The sequence below is a fragment of the Leucopleurus acutus genome (assembly GCF_964270905.1).
Source record: "Leucopleurus acutus genome assembly, chromosome: 2".
NCBI classification, from domain to species: Eukaryota; Metazoa; Chordata; class Mammalia; order Artiodactyla; family Delphinidae; genus Leucopleurus; species Leucopleurus acutus.
In genome coordinates, this window is record NC_139143.1 from 53,809,311 (window position 1) to 53,829,380 (window position 20,070).

The 20,070-nt window shown below is 41.9% G+C and overlaps 1 protein-coding gene across 1 annotated transcript in view; it reads right to left on the minus strand.

The window, feature by feature from the left end:
- The window catches only part of LOC309957939 (uncharacterized protein C1orf21), a 226,242-nt gene that overhangs the window by 102,609 nt on the left and 103,563 nt on the right, over nt 1–20,070 (minus strand). The window contains exon 3 of the mRNA XM_082833493.1: nt 10,223–10,317. Within this exon, the coding sequence (XP_082689619.1) occupies nt 10,223–10,317 (95 nt within the window). The remainder of the gene's footprint in view (nt 1–10,222; nt 10,318–20,070) is intronic.

Genomic DNA, 20,070 nt, shown 5'->3' on the forward strand with positions numbered 1-20,070 from the left:
AGATGCTGTACCAGGACCCTAACACCGTGTTCACCTGCATAAGGTCATGTCAGTGTATTAGTATGGAAAAGAGAAAAAGCTATTTGAAATAGGGTTTCAGTCATGTTCTGCTATGCCTAGCTTTTGGGATGATTATAGTAGTTGCTCCAAAAACCACCTTCGATTCATTGATTTCTGTATCTGTTGGGTACAGGTATCCCCTGCTTTTTCAAAGTTCTCTTTACACCACTTTGCTTTTACAAAAGAATTAGTACCTGTTTTCGCTAACCGAAAGAAATGTGAAGAGGATTTTTGCTTTTAGGAAAGAAGGCAAAAAGCGAAAATAGCATTCAGCGTTTGTTTTGCAGGAGCCATCATAAAGGCAGTGCATTCCCCCAGCAGTGAGAGTGGCACTACCACGCTCCTTCCCCAGAAACTACACTCAGCATCTCAGCATGAAGCTGCTGTACCTGTGAACTGTGTCTGTGCTTTACCTCAATTTATTTTGTGCATCCGTTAGCAAGACGTGTCCGAAGGTAATTGCTTCTTCACTTTGCACCATTCCAGGTTACAGGAACTTTCCTAGGAACACTACTTTCGGATAGCGGGGGGAACCTGTGTACACTTTAATATTGCCCTTTCTCCGTGAGAGAATGAAGTGTGCTATGATGATATAAGTCTTTCTTCGAGGGGACTAGGTATTAACTCTTACTTAGAACCAGAAGAATGCTGTTCCTTAACTTTGTTTCCACCATGAAATAGCAACTTATCTCAGAAACGAATCTAAGTGTCCTTTTAACTAGTGACAACAATAACCACTATAATTTGTGTTGGACTTTATGTTTACAAAGCACTTTGTGGGTATTCTTTTATTCTCATAACATTCTGTTCCTGAATTAGGAACTCTGCTTCTGTTCAACACTTAAAATTTAGAGGGTTGATTCAACAAATCCCTCCTTCTTAGTGAATTAAACTCTACTCCTGTTCTACTCTAAAATAAACTACCACAGTGCCAGGAGAAACTGTAAGACCTTGAATGTGCCTGGCTCAAGTAACACAAAAATACTAGTTGGATGAAGAATGTTTTCCAAGATCAGTGAAGAGACAGAATTCTTCCCTCCTGTTCCATCTGTGCTGCAACAAAAGAGAATGATGCTGCCAGAACTAAAGCTCACATGCGCTGTTTTTCTCCCCAGAAACTAAACGGTTCTGGTCAGGTAGCTCATGTCTGAGATCCTGATGCTGTTTCTCTAATTATCTGGAAGAACCCGAGGCTGGTGCCCATGTCCTATGCATGCGAGAACAGGAAATGAGAATGGGACCACTGAGTTAAAAGCAGGGAATCTTGGGGATGAGTCTTGGGCTAAAGTGATGTTTATGAAGCTGCTCTAGGAAGAGGTTTCTCTTGTCTAAAACAGATGCTCTCAGGAGCATCTTCACCCCCTATCTTCACCTTGGTTTGGGAACCCTCAACCCAAACCAAACCAGAATGTCTGCAAACCAGGAAGTAACTCCTTCAAGTCCAAATCCCACTTCTTCCCACCTCCACAATTCATTCCAGCCCCAGCCTGAGCTCAAATCCAACCTGCACCTTGAAGGAGGGAGGGGAGGGGAAAGGAGGTGCTTTGTAGAGCTTGATCCTTTGTCTGTAATATCAGCTTTACCCTTGTCAGTTTATTTTACCTTATTCTCAAGAGTGCTAGGAATGTATAAATGACTTGGGAAACTGGGACGATTCAGTCATGGTCTTTTGCATTATCTGGTTTCCAAAAATAATTACTTGACCTTCCATGTGAGACGAGCACTCAAAGATAAACAGTCACTCCTAAGATCACCAAGAACAACCTTTAAACCAAAAAGTCAGTTTGTTATTATATTAGTTGCTCTGCAGAGTCATAGGATAAGTAAACATGGTCGTATCTGTTAAAAAGAAGAGTTTAAATTGACCCTTAAGAGGGTTCCTCATTAGAGAACACCTGGATGGGAATTATATATCTTAGCATAATAAACATTATTGAGTCAAAGTTTACAATGTTCATTCACATGACTTGTTCCTCACCGGCATAGTCTAGAAAGAGTGATATGGTGACTGTAGTCTTGAGCACTTAGCTTTCCTACTGACCTACAGGTAATGAGTGAAATTGCAGACTGTTCTCTGGTTTGTTTCAGGCTGTCAATCACTCCAATGCTTTGGAGAACATTAGCCCCCCTCCAGGGGACTGCTTCAACCACAGCACATTCCGTGGGTCAGAGCCACTTCCCAGTTTTCACCAGCTGAATGCCACTGCTCCAAAGAGAGCTCTGGTAGGTTGCTGGAAATTTTCCTCTTATCAAAGATGTCTCCTAATCTCTAAGTCTTCATTTCTGCAACTGGATGTCCTGACATTCACTGGAAATGTAATGCACCGGAGACAGGTACAGGAGCTCTCACAAACTCAACAGGCGGGAAGAGGGTGTACCTAGAGCTTGATTCATTCTCCTTTTCCACTAAAGCCCACTAGAATGCTCTATTTCTTATCTTGTCACTTGATTGTCCTCAGGAATTGGTGAGTTAGACAAGCATGTTTCAACTCAGTCTTCAACTCTCTGGATAATACTAAAATCAAAAGCTCACCCAACCATGATATGTCTCATTTGACAGAAAAGTGCCTTCTCATTGATACAAAGATATCTGGAAATAGTGAGTCAAAAACTATTATAATACGTGTAAATCTAGGAAATACATACAAAACCCCAAACTCAAACCCCAAAACCCCCCAAAACAAAAAACCAGCATCAAATGATTCATTAACTCCTAAGGGAGGACAGCTTAAGAATGACAAATGTTAATCAAGGAAAAAATGACAATGTCTTAGCGTGTAGTGAGAGGGAGCACTTCAAAACTATGTCTTTTATTCGTCTTTGGAGAGGGAAGGGGACTGAATAGTGCCAAGACTGGAGTAATTTACCCTTAAATTACTTATATGCAGAACTATTAACCTACATAAAATGAAGCTGGATGATCCTTGAGCTTCCTTGAGCTCCTTGAGCTTGCCTGCTGTTAATCAGATATCAGAGAATGGTGAAAACCTGAGGGTATTTAAGATAATGAGAAAATGACAATCCTACTTACATTACAGATCCCCAGGTATGCAAGTAGTTACTGGAGTTTTGTTATTATCATCCCCTTTAAAAATAAATTTTAAATCACACAAATAATATACTCATATTTTCCTTAAAAAATTAAAATTTTAAAATATTTTTATAAGGATAAAAATCCCCTAACCACCACACCCAATCTAACTCCACTGTTGACAACAGCCAACATCTATCTGCATTTTCTATGCCAGAAACCGTGCTAAGAGTTTACAGGAATATCTTTTTAATTTTCACAAATTCCTGCTACAGTGGGTTCAATTATTATCCCCATTTTGCAGAGGAGGAAACTGAGGCATGGCACACTTATGTCCCCCATTAACTCAGGTGTCCACTCTTTTTTTTTTTTTTTTTGCGGTACGCGGGCCTCTCCCACCGCGGAGCACAGGCCCCAGACGCGCAGGCCCAGCGGCCACGGCCCACGCGACCAGCCGCTCTGTGGCATGCCGGATCCTCCCAGACCGGGGCACGAACCCACGTCCCCTGCATCGGCAGGCGGACTCCCAACCACTGCGCCACCAGGGAAGCCCCAGGTGCCCACTCTTAGTAGTTAGGGACACATCCATCCAGGCTTTTCTATGGATCCCTGTACATTTATGAGTACTCATAGCACATGTAGGGTGTTGCTGTTTTGTTTCATTAAAAAACCTTAAATGGTATCATACTATACATATCCAATCTACAATTTGCATTTCTCCCTGACAGTTCATCAATTCTAACTCATTCTTTTTAATTGCTGTCTAGTGTACTACAGCTGTAGCATTCTCCTAGTGACAAGTATGAAGGTTATTTTTGATTTTTCACTTATAGAAACAATGCTGTAGTGAAAGTCTTGCGCAAGCTTTCTCATTCACAAGGGCAGCTGCTTGGGTGGATATCAAGATATGGAAATGCTGGGTGATGCTGAGTGCATGTTTAAATTTTAATAGATACTGCTAAATTGTCCTCCAAGATATGTACCACTAGTATGTAAATACATATTTTCCTATTACCATGCCAAAATCTGATATTATCAATCTTCAAATTTTTGCCAAGCTAAGGAATCATGTTTTAATATGCATTTCCCTGATTACAATAAACGTTGTGTTAGGCAACACCATCTGGACTGGTAATTAAATGATAAAGTGAGTTAAAGTAGGGCAACATAAAAAATGTATATATACATTAAGCGTATTATTTATTTTAAAATACAGAGATGTGCATTCCCCCTCCCATCTTTTTTTTTTTTTTTTTTTTTGCGGTACGCGGGCCTCTCACTGCTGTGGCCTCTCCCGTTGCGGAGCACAGGCTCCGGACGCGCAGGCTCAGCGGCCATGGCTCACGGGCCCAGCCGCTCCGTGGCATGTGGGATCTTCCCGGACCGGGGCACGAACCCGTGTCCCCTGCATCGGCAGGCGGACTCTCAACCACTGCGCCACCAGGGAAGCCCCCCCCCCCCATCTTTTGACACAGGAACAAGGCTTCTCAAGTAAGGGATCACTGACTGGGGCTCTACATATACTTTCTGCATTAACCACACCCTCATAATGTACATCTAAGATTCCCTGGTTTGGTTTCTTAAGTGAAGTGAGAACGTAAAAGCCTTGTGAAATAATCTGAGTGCAGAATTTAATTTAATTTAACCGTAAGTCTTTAGTAATTGGCTTCATCAAGATTTTCCAAAGCATTTAATTTAATTTTCACAAAACCAGCTCTCTTTCCACACTTGTGTTTCATTGGTTTATATATTACCTAACTAAATTACATAATTACAATGACATTCATCCAGTATAAGCAGGTTTGGAAACCATCGCACCGGCGCTTGGAAAACACACATTTAACTGAGAGAGCAAAAGCACAGAGGTATTCTAGAGAGTAGCCCGCCAGCCATTCTGTGAGCCCACCCTAGACTGAAGTCAGCCTCTTTCAGAGGGGTTTGGGAGAGCCTTCTAACGCAGCAGGTTGGGTAAGAGAGTAGCCACCGTACTAGTGATGTGGAACATCTTTTCATATGCTTATTACCCAACATCCTCTACTGTGAACCATCTGTTCATTTCATTTACCTATTTTTCTAGTGGATTAGCCTTTTTTAAATTATTTACAAGTGTTCTTTAGAAATCCCAGTACTAATCCTTTGTCTTTTATGTCATAAATATTTTCTCCCAGGATGTTGCCTATCTATTAACTACTTTTCTGTAGTTATTCTGTCTTGCAGAAGTACTTAATTTTGATCTAACGAAATAAACTATTTTTCTTTCTTTTTCTAATATATTTATTTATTTATTTTTGGTTGCATTGGGTCTTCGTTGCTGAGTGTGGGCTTTCTCTAGTTGCAGTGAGTGGAGACTACTCTTCGTTGTGATGTGTGGGTTTCTCATTGCAGTGGCTTCTCTTGTTGTGGAGCACAGGCTCTAGGGCATGGGCTTCAGTAGTAGTGGCACATGGGCTCAGGAGTTGTGGCTCGTGGGCTCTAGAACGCAGGTTCAGAAGTTCTGGCACATGGGCTTAGCTGCTCTGCGGCATGTGGGATCTTCCTGGACCAGGGCTCGAACCCATGTCCCCTGCATTGGCAGGTGGATTCTTAACCACTGCGCCACCAGGGAAGTCCCACTATTTTTCTTTCTTCATAGCTTTTGCTTTCTATGTCTTAAGAAAGCCTCCCCTGCTTTGCTAAGATTCTAAACATATTCTCCTATGTTTTCTTCTAATACTTCAATAATTTTATAATTCCCAGATTCCAGATGAGGAACTTGAAGTTCAGAAGTTTCAGATATTTGACGAAAATTATAAAGCTAGAAATAACCCGGGATCCATATTGATACACATTTATATATAATCTCCAAAGCCAATGCTACTACTTTATACTACTTTCCTGAAGAAGGAATTAAAGTCTGAGAGAAGTAAAGTGAAATACATGGATGTCCAACAGTGGTAAAAATTGGATGAATGCACATGTTTGTACTGAGTACATAAATGGTTGACATATAAATGACTCATCAACAGCCACAGAAAACCAGCACAACCTCTTCCACCCACAGAAACTGTGGTCAATAGAATTTAGATGTCCCAAGTGACTGGACATCTAAATACTATTGAGCAACTACCAGGTACAAAATAATCGTTGGACCTCGAGGTCCAACTTCTCTTATTCATACATTCCTCCATCCACATTCAAGTAAACAAAAATACACCGAACACCTAGCATGTCCCAGGTAACAAGCGCCACACACTCATAGATGTGGACTTTGCTAGACTCCTTCGCATGGATAGTCCGCAAGTTCCTAAAGCTTTGCTTGCTCAAAACCAACCTCTGCATTCGCAATGTACCTTGAGTTGGGGTCATTTAGGTCCCATGCCTTCTATCTGCTACCAGAAAGTGAGCCCACTAGGGCGATGAGATTTACATAATGCTCCTCTGCATCCCCCAGAGCACAGAGCCCAAGGCCCTGACAGTACAGGTGTTCTGTTACTGCAGTTCCTACACTGTTGTGTGATGGACGCTTCACTTCCTCTCTTGTGGACCACATTTGATCTTTTAAGGGTGGGCAAGAATGAGTAATGAATAATGAATGAATGAACACTTTGTATTTTCATCAAACAGAGCCTTCTTAGTGATTCTACCTTTTCATTGAGGTCACTATTTATTCTCACCACTACCGGTCATCTTTCCAGGGGTCACAGTCTTGTTATTACCATTATCTCCTGAGTCCTCTGTCTTCCTTTAATACCTATAATAAGCTGTCAAATCTTGTTGCTTCTATTGCAACCTTGCCTAAACCTTTTCTATTCTCCCTGCCACCACCTTGGCTCAGGTTCACTATCTCTTGCAAAAACTATTATGAATGATCTCCCACCCAGGCTCCCCATACGACTCCATAGTACACCTGCTGATTCCACATAAACTTTCCTGAATCGTAATCTCATTCTGACAACCCCTAGCTTAAAAACTTCAAAGGCTCCCATTAATCCACTGAATGGATTTTGGACCTCTCAGCTGGACATCAAAGCTCTGTGTATGACCCCAGCTACGTTTTGCCTCTAATTTCCTGCTGCTCTCCTACTGATGCCTTCTCCTGACCCCTCCCGCTCCCCAATCAAACAGAACCATGTGCTTTTTATTAAATACATGTTGGGTTTTCCATCTCTGTTACTTCAGCCTGGGGCACTCTCCCTCATTCTATCCTTTGAGGCCCATTGTAAACACCAACTCTTTCATCCAGCAGGTCCTGATGCCACAACAGACAAGATATCTGCCTTCTTTGATATCGGCAGCTCTTTGTGTTGTCTTCTTGGAATCAATCTTGTTTTATTTATCTAACCTTGCTTTATTTATAGTCATTTGGTACATACTTTGTTTACTGCAATACAAGCGCCTTGTGGTAAGAGTCAGTGGTTTCCTTATTTTTGTGTTTATCTGCAGAGTTTGGGACAGAGCCTTGTACACAGAGGCACCCAGTAAGCTACTGGTTGACCTGAACAGTTCCCTCAACTTTACTGTAAGCTCCTTAAGGACAGTGACTTTAAGTACACAGTGTCTCTCAACCCAGGTAAGGGCCTTGTGCATAACAGGTACTCAAAACATACTTGTTTAAGTAATTTCATGGTTCCAGAGCAAGATTTTTCAAAACAGATGTAACACTGGCATTAACCTAAAACATTCACTTAAATCTCTCTCACCAATTACCGTAAAAGAAAAAGAAAAGGAACACTGACTCCAACATTCATTATCCTTTCCTTTTGTTTTATGTGATAATGCCTAACTCTTATTAGGTGCTTATCACGTACCAGGCACTGCACTCAAAGTTTTACAACAATCACCTCGTGTAATCCTCCCAAGAGCACCATGAAGCACTGTCTTTTTCCCCAATGGATGGGCAGGAGGTTTAGAGAAGTGAAGTAACTTGATCCTGCAATGAGTAAGTGGCAGAGCTGAGATCTGAATCCAGGCAGTTTCTGCCTCCAAAAACCCATGGTTGTCACCATCATGCCATATGCCTTGGTTATGTTTGCCAACCCTCTATAATTTCAACAGTTTGGGTAAAAAAGAAAATCTTTTAAAAAGTACTTCAAGCCACATCTTAAAATCATTCTTTGAAACATAAGAACATCTCGACTCTCAGATTATTTTAATGGACGTAAAAATAAAGAATTGTTAAGTCTATCTCATCCACCTTCCAATGTAAGCTTCAAATTTAGGAGGCTGTTTTCTCAAATGGTATGCATGGTCAGTACTTGATTATGCATCCCCCCAAATGGAGGTGACAAAGGTAACACACTTCCAAATAACTGAAAATCATTTAATTTTGGAACGCAGTCTAGAAATTTCAGAACCAAAAATAACCATTTAGTCCCCATTCTCCTTGTAAGTCTTCATATACTTGAAAACTCCTCTTGGTGGCCTGCACTCTGATTCGCTGGCAGAGTAAAGGGGTGTAGGGTTGACATAGATAATCCATGAGTAAACAGGCCAGAATTTCTCGCTTTTTGAATCTCCATTCAGTCTGCATGGAAAAGCAGTAGCACCAATTCTGACCACAGTGCTGAAAAAGAATACACTAGCACCAAGGAACTGATAGACTGTGAATCTGAGAGAGAAGGAAAAACGCTGTACTGGCCCTAAATACGATGAGAGCAACACTGAGGAACAACTCACAAGCTGTAAGATAAAAGTCATTGCCTTCCTTAGGATTTCAGAGATACACGCATGTGAAGTAGAGAGGGACACTAGTAGTTACATCTAAGAAAGAGCCACCAGCGGACTGGTCACCAAAGTCTCTTTAGCCTCCAATGGAAATACTATTACTAAAGATGAGATTCATAACTTAAGATGAAATTATATCAAGCAAGGACAAACTCTGTTCAATAAAATACAGTAGAAAACTGACTACTGATGTTTCAACTACTCAGATCTTCTATTTATCTATTCAAAGCAAAAAAAACAATTCATGTAAAAAGTCTGATAATATTAACTTCACTATTGAGTCATAGCTACCTTTTCTGGATTTAAGTATTGATGTTAAAATATACCACAGGTATGATGAACCTCTGTGACTTAAGGGATACCTTAAAATCCAAATCCCATTTATAAAGCAAAATTTTATCAGAGTATTTTTCACTCCTTTAAAATGATCTAAAATACTCAGTTGTTGATACTTGAGTTTTTCAAGTTGTAGATCATATGTTCAGAAAAGAATAGAGGAAAAAGAGTGAGCCTGTTATGTTCATTAGTGTATCATGGAAAAATGACAGCCTTAAATACTCATGAGCGCTGGTGAATATTCTGCTGACTCCCTCTGCTGTAGCAGAAATCAGAAAAACAAAGCACATAACGGAAAAAGGAGTTTAAGTCAAGTGAAAATATTTTATGACATTGCAAACTTCTTAAAAATACATTCACTCAAACATGAAAAAAATAGCAAGCAATTAATCCCAAAGCAAAAGAGAAAAACAATTCTGCTCCAACATAACTGAATAAATGCATATTCTTAACAATCTGTAATCTCTTAAGAAATCAGCTAATATGATAACTTACTGTTTAAGAGTTGGAATATTAAGGTGGAACATGTATATTGATTTGTATTAGAGAAAGAGGTTCCTAATTATCTGTTTCAGATCATTAGAATTCTCACGTTAACTCAAAACCCACAATACCTTAACAGCGTGAATGTGAAGTGCAAATTCGATAAAGACCTGCCTTCGAAGTACCTTATTTTCCTTTGAAAGGCAACTTCCTTAACAACACTACATATCGAGAATAATGAAACTTAGCCATTCACTGTGATCTGGACACGAGTTAAAGGATGCAGAGAAAAAGAAAAAAGGTAATGCCCCCACCCCCATAAAACTCATTCCTACTTTATGCTTTTTCCTTTAAATTTAACCATCCTGAAATGCTAATAATTTTGCTACATTTCCCCTGAAACATTCTCTATGAAGATTAAAGAAGGGCTTGTTCAGAAACAAACAGGATACAGGAGTACTGGTACAGCTTCCAGGCAAGCTATAAATAGCAACGGCATTTTCAAGAAATCTCATGCCAGTGTGTAAGCTGCAGTTTAAACATGCAGTGAGGATTTTATTATAATGCTGTCACCAAAATTCATTGTTACACGAGAAATTCAATGCTTACCAAGTTTTCTTGGTTCCTGGCTGCTATTTTTTGCTCCTCTTCTGCCCCATTTTTCATGTATTTGACCTCTTCCACCGGTTTGATCCTATACTCATCTGAGTGCCAAAAAAGAAAAGACATTTTATAACTTTTTTTCACAATGGGAGAAAAGTGTCAGTAAGAAAAGTCCAACAGCATAATTTGTTAGAGCCCTTTCCCTGCGGCCTTTCTATGTGGTTCATTTGAAACAATCTGGAAGAACTTTCACCAGCCTCTTTTTATGAGGCGCTCTCCTCTGCCTACTGGGCAAAGCTCAGCACCACGAAGGCAGCTAATGAAAGTGGCACTGCCTGGTCCTTTCACAGAGAGCAGATGGTGGCAGCAGAAACGGAGGTTATTCCATATCTAAAGCCTATTCGGAATTTATACGCATTAGGGCATAACGCATGATGGTTTAAGGAGATTTTTCTCCTTGAGAATATTCGTTCAAAATGCCTGTGGCAGCAACGTTATGCAGTACGTTCACACCTGAATTTCTTTCTTTTGGAAAAACAAAGACTAAAGAGCTTAACTGATCAACAAATAGATATAAACAATTGGAAACTGAAATTTTCCTGTTGGTGATCCCCATATTAAATGTGGAACAGTCTGCAACGATTTCATAGGATTCATACAGACTTTAATCTCTCTGTAAAGTCACACACATGAAGAGCCATAATATCACACGGCTCTAACTGGTAGGTATATCTATCACTCAAGGCGGGACAGTATAGTGGACCATGGACGGGACCTGGACTTTGCAACAGCCAGAGAGAGAGTACAACAAACTCCAATATCAAAACACATCATAGAACAAACTTGGGAAAACTTGCAATTAAAGTTCCTCTCCAGGGTAGAGGTTTGGTGATGCCAATGATGACATTTTCACCAGATTTCTGTCAATAGGAAATGACTTGGGCACACTAAGGTCAAAAACAGGTGTGACTTTGAGTCACCTTTAGTCCAGTGTGTAGGAAAAATCCCAGACATTATGGAATTAGAAAATTTCATCAACCAACAAACTGATGATTGCCTAGCATATGACATGGAATAATGTCTATAAAAGGCTACCTAATAGACAGATGTCTATCACTAGGACGTTGCAATATATTTTCTTATTGCCTGTGGTTAATTTGCTACAATGACTATATGCTTATATAATTTCTTGCCTTACTATTTATAATACCATTTCCTATATAGTTTCAGGCTTCCTCATACTATCCCTTAACACGCTACCCCCAAAGATGTTTGTTACAGTTAATATTTCTTCAAGTAATTATGCTGTTCCAATGTTTCTCAAAATTATCATCCTTATGAAAGTAATACATTTGCATATATCTGAATAAAGACTCCATGTTCACAGCTGAGCCAATTGTTTTTTCCATCTGACAATTCAAGGTAGTTATTGATTCTGCTTCTTTCTAAGGAAATTAGAAAGACTGGTATGAGGTTACAGTAATGAGTCCTTTAGGAATACCACGTCCTAAATGTATTAACAAGTTAATCAATGGGTTCTGATCCACAATTACAAAATACAGAATTTCACATTCCAATTTGGTACTCAGAAGAGAAAAAAATAAGAGAAAATTAATAAATTTGGCACATTTAATTAAGGATTATTTACTCAGAAGTTGGGAAAGCACTTGTTAATTGAAAAAGAAAAGATACTGCCTAATTATGCCTCCCATACAATTAAAGAGACAAAAAATAAAGGAAAAAAATAATAGCTAAAGATGGGTCTCCCTAACTTCAGTCTGGAACATTAATATTTATAAATGATGGTTCACTGGGATAATTACTAACATTTAGCTGATCTAAATTGTGATCTTAATTACTTACAGTGAGTCTCTAATTATTTAAATATAAACACACATACATACATTATTTGTTTTAAACACAATTCCAGTGGACTCTATCATTTTGTCTAGAGGACACAAAACCTCACATGATGAGATGAGGAAAGCATAACATTTTAGGACCTAAGCAGAACCTTCTGAAAGAGCCTTCCAAAAGACGGTCCTTTGCCTGCGGCACAGCAAAAGGTTTCTTCTAGAGGAGACCCACCCTTGCCTTGCCCGCTGTCCTCTCCCACCCCTAAGCCACCGCCCACAGTAGACACTCTCTAAACAGCTGAGTGATGTTCAATCTTCATTCTCTTTTTATCCCTACAGGAAACACAGCTGAATTCAAAGTATCAATAGTAGACAAACTATTAATATTTTTCTAATACTTTTCTTCAATGAAGAAAAGCTGCTGGCCACATGTCTTTCAAAGCAGTGTTATCCCACATACAGACTTTTTATAATATCACCGATTTAGAAAGAGGATAGGTTTTAGCGTGTCATTAACAAACACGCCTGGCTAGCCAATGCTGTCTTTGTGGAACACGCTATAACTGGATAAAAAAGAAAAACAAACAGCCACGACTGCAAAGCCAGACCTATCATTATTACTTACATAACACACTGCACAGAATCCATCGTGGTATGAAACAAAAAAGCCAGCAAGACCCTTAGGTAAACCACAATTTGTATAAAGCAAATACTTAAAAACGGTCTGTCAAGTCTCTCAAAGGCTGGTGCTGGGGATGAAGATGCCCATCTGGAAACAGACAACTCGCCAACCAACGTGTCACACATTTCCATGGCGATGCAGCCGTCAGGAACGGCACTCTGTGTGGACCAATGGAGCATTTCGGGTTATGGCAGTGACACAACCACTACGGAAATCCATTTTTCCTTTTGGTGAGGGCACAGGGGAATCCGTGTGGACTTTAGCCCCTTCATCAGATCACACACTGGAGGCAACTGCAAGTAGCAGAGCCACTGTTACGAGCCAGAGAGCCCCGCCCGGCAACAGAACAACCTGCCAACTTAATTAGGAGGAGCCACGAGCAGACTGTCTTCCTCTGGCTCCCTCACACCTGTTCACAATTTTTCTTCTCTTCCTGTTGGTCTTGTCAGGTGGCTTCTTAAAATGCACGTCAGGAGCTGTAGGCTAACACCCGGTTTCGAACCTGCTCCCCTTTCTCCCTATGTAAACAGTTGCAGGCTGTGCCAGTCAAAATAGATCTGGGGTAAAAGCACTGCTGTGGTGATGTTTTTAGCATTTTATTCCTCAGATTCCATCAGAAAGGGCTACACTTTCTGTGGCAGCTCTATCATGCTAAAGACACACTGTTGCCCACCAAACCTCTGCGCCTCACGTTTGACGTAAAGTGCCTCATATATACGTATATAAAATTAGGTTTTCAGAACTAGAAGGTGATCAGTTGGTTGGACTTGCTTCAGATGTTATGGAATCATCCCCATTTTCAGGATCCTGTCGATTCTTCCATTGTCAACAACTCACTGGCCCCTATCCTGTCCTCCCAAGTTTTGCAGATGGAAGATCTGCTACAAGGTTACATTTATAAACAACGGAACTGACTTCAAAATGAGTGAATTAGAAGATGAGTGCTGGAGTGAGTTCATAATGCCATAACTATTAAAAGGTTAACAATTCTCCTAAAAGTACATATTAGATGGGAAAGGAGGAAGACAGGCAAGAGTTCTAGAAATGCTACTCTTTGAGGTAGGAAGGGATCTTTTTTTTTTTTGCGGTACGCGGGCGTCTCACCACTGCGGCCTCTTCCGTCGCGGAGCACAGGCTCCGGATGCGCAGGCCCAGCGGCCATGGCTCACGGGCCCAGCCGCTCCGCGGCACGTGGGACCCTCCCGGACCGGGGCACAAACCCGCGTCCCCTGCCTCGGCAGGCGGACTCCCAACCACTGCGCCACCAGGGAAGCCCGTAGGAAGGGATCTTACAGTTCTTTCCTAGAACGGTGAAATTCGTATCTATTGATACTTTCACACTCAAGTCGTCTTCTGATCAATGACATATGTAACCAGAATGAATCTTTCCCAGGACTGTTCCGATTTCAAAAACTCTGCGCTAATGTCCTCATACCAAAACAATCCAACATCTGGGCATCTTCACTGGATTGCTTCATCATCCAAATTTTGCGTGAAGATTCTCTAGTAGACTTATTATTATTATATGCTCAGGAAAATATGAGGACTTGCGACAAGAGGTAAAAGAAGTATTTATAAAAATAAACAAACCAGGGCTTCCCTGGTGGCGCAGTGGTTGAGAGTCCGCCTGCCGATGCAGGGGCCAGGGGTTCGTGCCCCGGTCCGGGAAGATCCCACATGCCTTGGAGCGGCTGGGCCCGTGAGCCATGGCCGCTGAGCCTGCGCGTCTGGAGCCTGTGCTCCTCAACGGGAGAGGCCACAACAGTGAGAGGCCCGCGTACCGCAAAAAAAATAAATAAACAAACCAATTAAAAGACTAAACTATTCTGCATTTTAGTGTAAACTCACTTCCCTTGGGTTTCTCCCACTGAACATCCTGTCCCCCATGCTAACTAAATTCAAGTCCCCAAATCCTGGTACGACTTCAAATTCTTGCCTAGGATCTTTATTTCTTTACTTGGTGAGATTTTTTTCAAGAGGTGAGTATTCACAGCGGCTAAGGGCTTAGCCTCTAGAGCTTGAATGACTAGCCATATGGCCTTGGGCAACTTACTCATGCTTTCTGTGCCTTGGTTTCTTCATTTGTAAAATGGGAGTATTTATAGTACCTAATCTCACACATAGAGTCACATGAATTAATATATGAATACACTTAAAACAGTGCCTAGCCCATAATAAATGCTCAATAAATGTTGGCTGCTGTTTTAGAAAAACTGTGCTGGTTCTGCAGGGAACACTATTTCTAAAGCACAAAATCCATCAAGGTACAAAAACAAAAAGCATAATGTAAACATCAAAAATTAATTTAACTGAAAATTCTGACTTAACTATGCTAACAAATAAAGTGAGAAGGGAATATTATCGTCCAGGATAAGCCTTTAGCATTTTTTAACTAAATGCATATAGTGCTTTAATTAAAATAAAACATAATTTTAAAAGAACAATAAATAACTTTTATGACAGGAAAAAGAAAAGTGATCATTATTTGAGTGAAACCAGGGTTACAAGAAAATAATGTTCCTCTATCTTCCTTTATATCCTAACTCAATTATTGCCATTGGCACAGCTCCTAGTCTCGGCCTTCCTTGAGGGCACAAGAGTGAATGGGTGAGGTTCAGGAGAGTCTGAGAACCTACCATGGGCTGGGCTCTGTGATAAGCAATGGAGGGGGTGTGGATGGGGGAGACAGTGCCCGGGGAAAACCACTGTCTTGGGGGGAGGCTTATGCTCTGAGAACCCTTCTGCTACCTGGAGCACGTTCCTCAGGCTAGACTGACTGCACAAGTAGGCTGACCCTATTCCACTCCGCCACAGTCCACCAAGACAGACTAGCTCTGGAAAACCTTATGCACAAAGTAGAGACTCAGCTGAAGGACCTCACAGACCAGTATCAGTTCTCTGAGTCAGGCAGTCCCTTCACGATAATTACTATATCCTCACTTGCAGAAAGTGATTTCGCCCTTTCCAATGTAATAGTTATCATTAAGCAATTTCTAGGGTAATTATGAACTGCTGGTTCTAAATGTTTTGAATATTTCTAAAATAAGGCTTTGGCGCATTTAATACAAAATGCTCTCAGCTTTTTTCAGAGTGTGTCTCAAATCAACCTAATAAAGGAAAACTAATTTCAAAATAGGATTGTTTAATACATGAAGTGCTCATGGCCTAGAAATATAAACTGTTAAAAAATAACGAGCAGGGAAATTATGTTTTCAGACTTCATATCTGTGGAAGATTAAACCCTGGCCACTGGGTTTCCACTAGGGGAATTAGGAAGATTGTACATATTTGTACATATCCCGCTTTATGATATCTCATAATTGAAAACTGTTAATATCACTAAGAGGGCAAGTCTCATATGTCTACTGTATCCTTATTCACTAGTGAAACCTAATGCTTGGATATATTTGAAAATCAGAGATAGCTAAAACATATAGTCTTGCTTCAGTCATGTAAAACTCATTTCAGCACACCCTCACTAATAAGGGGTATTATGCTTTTTAAAAATATGCAATGAATTGAAGGGTGAAAATGGTATCTAATTTTTATTTTAGTTCGATGTTTCAAAATTTACTAGTGATACTGAATACTTCCCCCCGTTTTGATCATTCATGTGTGCCCTTTGTGATATATCTCTTCATATCCTTTGCCTCTTTTCTCTAATTGGAGTTGTAGCATTTTTCCTATTGACTGTGATATGAGCTCTCTGTAAATGATACCAATTTATGGACATACTTCTGGCCCCAAAAGGTCCGGGCAAAAACGCCTCTTGATTTTCATTCAGACATGAGGTGGTGGAAGGAACTAGTTGCTTTCTGTCTTTGAGGCAAGTGCGGGCTATCCCCTGCTGTCTTTTCTGTGTTTCTTTCCTTCTTCATTTCAGCAATATTCATTGAGCACCTACTGCATGCCAGAGAACGTAGTACTCAGTCCTGGGGTTATGCCTAGGGAAGGGAAGCAGATCCTGTTCTCAAGGAGCTCACAGCTAGTAGGGGAAGATTTAAGAAAATGAGCAAATAGAGTGCAGAATGTCTGCAGCCATGAAGCAGATGTGTGGGGTGACTGTAATAAGAACAGAAGGGAGGGACCCCCCTAAGCAAGGATGGGGAGAGTCTTGGAGGAGGTGACGTTATCTCACTGGAGTGCTGAGGAACACTAGTGTGTGTGTGGGAAGGACAGGTCTTGGCAAGGGGACGGTGAGTTCAACAACCAGAGAGAGCATGGCAGACAGGAACAACTGCAAGTGGTCTAGTACGGCCAACACGCAGATTCCAGGGGGCCTCGAGGGATGTAGGGAGCAGAGGCTGCCAGGGCCAGTGCAGGAAGACCTGGTATGTGAATCCCACCAGAGGCAGGCTCCATTCTGAGGGGATACGGTCTCCCCAACCAGGGCCCAGACTGAAGCCACCGTTACAGGCTAAGCTTCTGTCCTCTGGCCTGTCCTCAACCATCTCCTCTGGAGACACCCCCAACCATCGTAATCCAAGGCTTTCTCCCTCTCTCTGAAAGGTGTAGCAAAGGTGGAACTTACATGGAGCAGTGGAGGTGGACCAGTCAGGTGAGGAAGGTGAGGAAGAACACACGGAGAAGACTGGCCAAGAGCCAGAGAAAGCAGCCGCAAAGAGTCTCACGAGGGTGGAGTTTTTACCTGGAGTCAGCTGGTGGGGCACTGGTGGGGCTGGAGCTTAAGACACGACATCTGCCAGAACCTGTTTCCCGCCTCCCCGACAGGTATGCCTTCAACTGGTGATGGGGAGATATCACAGCATGCAGAACAGGGAGTGGCTGGGATGGGGTGTGATCCATCCTAGGGGCAAAGAAGCTGCCACTGAACCTGATCCCAGCTCCTTCCCCTTTGGCGGGACAGCAGTGAACCACAAGGGACAGAGCACCGGCTTCAAAGGGCCTTTCTCTTCTGGACCTGGCTTGGTGACTTCCCAGCCGTGTGCCGTGGAGGCAGGGGATAGACTCCTCTGAGTGAACGGAGTGCGTTGCGATGCTTGTGCACGGCTGCTATGGCCTCTTAGCATTCTTAGGGTCTTGTCCACGCCTCCGAAGAGGACAAGCTGAGAGGTGTCCACAGCTGCAAGGATGAGAGGGTGGTAAAGCTTCCCTCATTACAGCACCCTTAATAATGAAGACTGGACCTGCGGGCCTCATTCCTGAATCATTGCATCATTTCAGAGGCCAGATAGCACATCTCCTCCATTCATTTGAGGCTCACTCAGTGACCAGGGAACTACTGGCCAGTCATTAAGGGCCCCGGAACATGCATCTTCTGACACGCTCTGACAAAAGACATGCAATCCGACGCAAATCCAGCCTGGACTCCTTTAGGAATGCACATGCAACCAAGGCTTTCCCATGGAGAGGGGGTTTAATTTTTGTATCGTACAGTAATAATTCCTAACCAAGAAAGAGAATGAGTGGCGAGCCACTCCCAGAGAGGGAGGGCATGCATGGTGGCTCTGACAGCCATTTACCTAGCTTCTCAAGAGCCCCGCTCTGACTCTTATGGAGTGCTGGTTTTCCACCAACCACAGAGAAGCTGGAGGCCAGCTAAGTCCTCTCTACTATTCTTGGTGCGGTTCCTCTTATCCTTGATAACCGTTCAAGAGAAAGCCTGCCCAGCTGTCTGTCCTCTCCCCTGCTTTGATTTAATCCTCATGTCGGCCCTATGAGGCTGGTATTATAACCCATTTTCCAGTTGCAGAGATTAGTCCTTGATTGGCTGGTCAAGTGGCAGTGCTGGTTCTAACCCAGGTTGGTTGGAATCCAGGGCCAGGCTCCTAACCACGAAGCCAGTTCTTTTTTTAAACCGCAAAGCACAGGAAAGAATTACTCTGAGAAATGGTACAGGCATGAAGTATGAATGGATTCAGAAAGGATTTGGACATATTTGCAAATCACAGTGACATAAATAAAAGTTATAAAGCAACTAACATTCATGGGTAACATCAGGAAAACTAACAGAGCCTCCCTTGTCAGGCGTCTGGAGCTTCTGTCGGTGGAAGATACCATCCCTGTGCTGCTTAAGTTAGGAATTAATATACCAATCAAAGTAAGGGTTGTGAGACTTTTCATTACAATGGCGATTTGACCACCACTGCATCTAATGGAAGAAAACGGAAGCTATTCTACAGTATACAATAAATATTGCAATGTCTTTACAAAAACTTTGTATTCTGAAAGATAACTTCCTTTTAAGCCTTCTGTTATACACTACAATTTTGACATATGATCTTAGCATTAAGACCAAGCAACAAATCTAGGATGTCTTCCTTCACTGGAGGTGGAGGAAGAGGAGGAGGATGAGAGCTTTCGTTTATAGATCCCTTTTTTTTTTTTTTTTTTTTTTTTTTTTGCGGTACGCAGGCCTCTCACGTTGCAGAGCACAGGCTCCAGACGCACAGGCTCAGCGGCCATGGCTCACGGGCCCAGCCGCTCCGGGGCACGTGGGATCTTCCCGGACCGGGGCACAAACCCGTGTCCCCTGCATCGGCAGGCGGACTCCCAACCACTGCGCCACCAGGGAAGCCCCGTATAGAGCCCTTTAAATGTCCCAGATCCAGTTCAGAAAAGCTGTTATACAACAGCCCATTTAATGCTCACAGGGCTCTAAGAAAGAGAACCGTCAATGTCTCCATCCTAAGGAAATGTTCACTCATCCAGCTAGCTATACCATCCAGTAAGTGGTGGGACTGGGGCCAGGCCTTGAACCAGGCAGTCTGAGTCAGATCCCAGGCTCTTACTTGACTTTCCCACAAACGTGTAGTAAAGTTAATTTCTGATAAAAACAAAAATTCTCTTTGTTTGCTGATTTCCATTACAGAACTATTAGAAAATGTTATCACAATATGGATCCTCTCCCCGAATGGAAGTCACCTTATAAAGATAAACCTTTTCAGGTCAGGCATTAAAAACTGTATTATGATAAAATAAGATCTAAAATAAATGCAAACAGTTATTTTCTTTTTAGGGGTAAACTATAAGGCACTAACAGCAATTACGAACAGATACTAAGAGAGGGGCTCACATGCCTTCCTTTGTACATGAAGTCGATAAAACTCCAATGTCATTCCACTGTCAAGAGGGCTTGAAATGAGAGCTGCTTTTCTAGGACTGGCAATAAATTTCTGCTGATTCATTCACAGTTAATCCTTCACTGCCGCCCAAGATCAAGGGTCATGAATTTGCAGGATGGCTGGTCAGGATTAGGAAATTCTATGATCATTCCAGAAACTCTTCCCATTTAATGTGGATGCCATAGAGTTAACCAAAACATTGAACAATTTGGCCAATGGTGTGTGTGTGTG